This window comes from Aquarana catesbeiana, linkage group LG04, assembly GCF_042186555.1.
Source record: "Aquarana catesbeiana isolate 2022-GZ linkage group LG04, ASM4218655v1, whole genome shotgun sequence".
NCBI lineage: Eukaryota > Metazoa > Chordata > Amphibia > Anura > Ranidae > Aquarana > Aquarana catesbeiana.
The window spans coordinates 66,943,505-66,946,472 of record NC_133327.1 but is presented as its reverse complement, the minus strand read 5'-3'; the positions used below and the strand labels follow the sequence as shown (position 1 = coordinate 66,946,472).

At 36.4% G+C, this 2,968-nt stretch overlaps 1 protein-coding gene across 1 annotated transcript; it reads right to left on the bottom strand.

The window, feature by feature from the left end:
* Nucleotides 1-268: 268 nt before the first annotated feature.
* On the bottom strand, nucleotides 269-2,731 carry LOC141141167 (serine/threonine-protein kinase SBK1-like). Its single transcript, XM_073628869.1, has 3 exons — nucleotides 2,614-2,731; nucleotides 1,623-1,825; nucleotides 269-865 (listed from the first exon to the last, which is right to left on the bottom strand). The coding sequence occupies exons 1-3, from the start codon at nucleotides 2,729-2,731 to the stop codon at nucleotides 269-271; spliced, it is 918 nt and encodes a 305-aa protein (XP_073484970.1).
* Nucleotides 2,732-2,968: the final 237 nt, after the last annotated feature.

The following is a 2,968-nucleotide window of genomic DNA, read 5'->3' as shown; positions in this document are numbered from 1 at the left end:
AGTTAAATATCTGACGTTACAAAGTTTTATTGGGTTTAGAGGTTTCAAAAAGGAATGCAGAAAGTAAAATTATTATCACGGTAATAGTACAAAGACACAATAAGGGTTACAGACCAACATGGTTTCCAGGAAGTAAGAGGGAAATTAAAACTTAAAAAATAAATAAACTGCAACTGTAGATAAGAATAAAATGATACAATATGCCAATGCCAAGATGTGCTGGTGGTCATGTAGATTCCTGGGCCTGCATTGTAAAAAAATCAGATTCTTACATGTCTTCTTCCTCATCCTCTGTGGATTCATCCTCTGTCATTTCCTCCTCTGAGAATTCTTCAATTCTCCAAGCATAACGAAGATAACACGTGATGGAAACAACAGAGGATCGAGAGTCAGGGTCCTCAGAAAGCAATTTGTTGAACATGTTCAGTGCCTCTTTTGTCAACTTTTTCCATCGAGCTGGTGGAGAAATGTTGTTGCCACTTTTCTGCCAGCAGTGGAAGGCCTGGTACATCTCATCCTCCTCCACAGCAGCTTCCCAGGGATTGTCTCCCATTAGAGCAACATAAATAAGAACTGCAAAGGCCCAGGAATCTAGGCTTGTTGTCACAACCAAATACTCATCGCTTTTCATCGCACACTGCTCTGGGGACAGAGATGGGATGATGTGTGACATGGAAGTCACAATACTGCCAATAGGCCGAGATAGTCCAAAGTCACACAATTTGACACTGTGGCATTCCTTGTCCATAAGCAAGATGTTGTCCGGCTTAAGGTCTCGGTGCACCAATCTTCGGCTATGCATGTAATCCAGAGCCCTAGCCAACTGTGCTGCACAGCGTTTCGCCGTTATTTCTGGAATTTCTACCTGAAATATTAGACCGAAAACCTTTTATGAGACATTTCAATAGTGCATGAAATACAATAAACATGGTTAATGTGAATTGGCTTTAATTGTTTTAAAAGGAATTTGCTATGCTGACTTGCAGCTTTCATGAGGATCCATACACCCTTCAGTTGTGGGTGAATTGACAACCAAAAATACAAAAGCAATCTGACATTTTTCCTTATTGCGTGAAAGGTGACAGCTGAACAAAAAGGAACAAGTAATATATTTAGGGAGAACTGGGTTGATGTATTTTTTAGGTTTTGAAACATATGGAAGACCTTCATGTTCCTAGCAAAAATGAGCAGGGCTATAATGGAAAGAAATTGGAAATTCTGCAGATTTTTTTTATCTCAAACCTTACTTTATGCCCTTTTTGGGAGCAATCATCTAACTTTAATTGACTTGTCATGTATTTTATCTACTGAAACTTTAACCATTGCATTTGTATGAAAAATCTGCATCCCTTGTTCTGGAGTGAGACGCTGATGCAGCACACTTTCACAGTCATGTAGTGGTAAAGATGGAATATTGACTGCTCTCAATGTGTCTATATTGAACAAAATGTGGAGAAGTTGGCAGTAGCAATCAATTTAGAATATATTTTTTTTCTCCATAAAGAAAATTTTAAATTTGGTTGGTTGAGGTCAACAATAACAACTCTAATTTTGTTTTTAAATTTTCTTGGTTCTAGTTTTAAGAAAGGAGACACAATGAACCAAATGTACAAACACCTCACCTCATGCTCAATGAGTTGATGTAGGGTCCCAGCTGTAGCCAGCTCCTGGGTCATAATGTAATAGTTCGGGGTGTTTATGAAGATTGGGTGGGTGGCTATGATGCCATGGTGGTTGGATAGAACGATGGAATAGGATAGTTCCTTTAGAAAGTCTGTCAACTTGGTCTTGTCTTTTTTCACCGCTTTCATGGCCACTGGGTTACCTTAACACAAATGAGAGACACATTAACAATCAGATCCTAAACCGGACTCTAATGAACATCATACAAAAGGATTTTGTTGTCCATGTCATACTGTGCTAGAAAGATGGAGAAATGTTTTTTGCCTTTATATAAAACAAGTTCTTCTTTTCATACTTTTTTTTTTTTTTTTTTAGCGCTCAAAATCAAAAGTGCAAGACACATTTTCTTCAGACACAGTTTTGATGGGATCTTACAATGTCTCACAGAACAGTCTTTGATTTTCTATAGGAACCAATTGTTTTCAAACCAACCCTTTATCACTGAACATTACAAGATTACTGCTTACAGTTATTTGAATTCCTATTCCTTATTGAGAAACTTTTTGGTCTAATTTTTGTTTACAATTTTGGAAATGTAAAATTTTAAACCAATGTTTTAAATACTTTCATTTTTCTAACCAATGAAGACCAGTTTATTATATGGTGTATCCATAATGGTCTGCAAAACATGCTGAGATAGAAGATATTCCATTGTCTATAAAGAGGGGGTATACCTTGCAGTCATTGAGCTGTTCTTTTCTGCAGCCCTTCTGCTAATAACCGTTTGTAGAAAGCTCATATTTTTGCTTGGAGCTGGTCACTAACTGGCTGCCATTGGCTCACATATAAAATGCTAATATATAAATTTCATGTTTTCCCAATTAAAATACTGAATACATTTAAAAAATATATAAAATTATTTTAACAGATGATGCATTACATGTCAATTAAAATACTTTAAGCATGACAATTATAATTGCTTTTACATACCTGTGACCTTGTCCTGAACGAGTAGGACTTTACCAAAAGTGCCTTTGCCCAGCCTCTTGATGTACTGAAAATGATCAGAGATTTCCTTAACGTACACTGTTGTAAAAGCAGGTTCCATCGTAGGGTGTGAGCGGGTGGGAGTCTTCGAAAACTTTTTAAAAGAAATAACATTTTTTCAAATGTCAATGACATTAGAAAACAAACTTTTCATAGATGACCATTTATGGCCCATTTTCATTCTTTTGAAGCAGGATCTGATTGTGCTGTCTTACATTAAAATCCCCAAACCCTTTGTATGCTATACCAACACAGTTCCAGTAAAAAAAAAAAAAAAAAAAAAAAACACACAGTACAA

Excerpts from the sequence above, each read along its gene's own strand:
- LOC141141167 (XM_073628869.1), bottom strand. The coding sequence starts at position 2,731 with ATGGAACCTGCTTTTACAACAGTGTACGTTAAGGAAATCTCTGATCAT. Across the intron at positions 1,826-2,613 it reads CGTTCAGGACAAGGTCACAG|GTAACCCAGTGGCCATGAAA; the intron begins GTATGTAAAAGC and ends ATTTGTGTTAAG. Across the intron at positions 866-1,622 it reads ATCAACTCATTGAGCATGAG|GTAGAAATTCCAGAAATAAC; the intron begins GTGAGGTGTTTG and ends CTAATATTTCAG.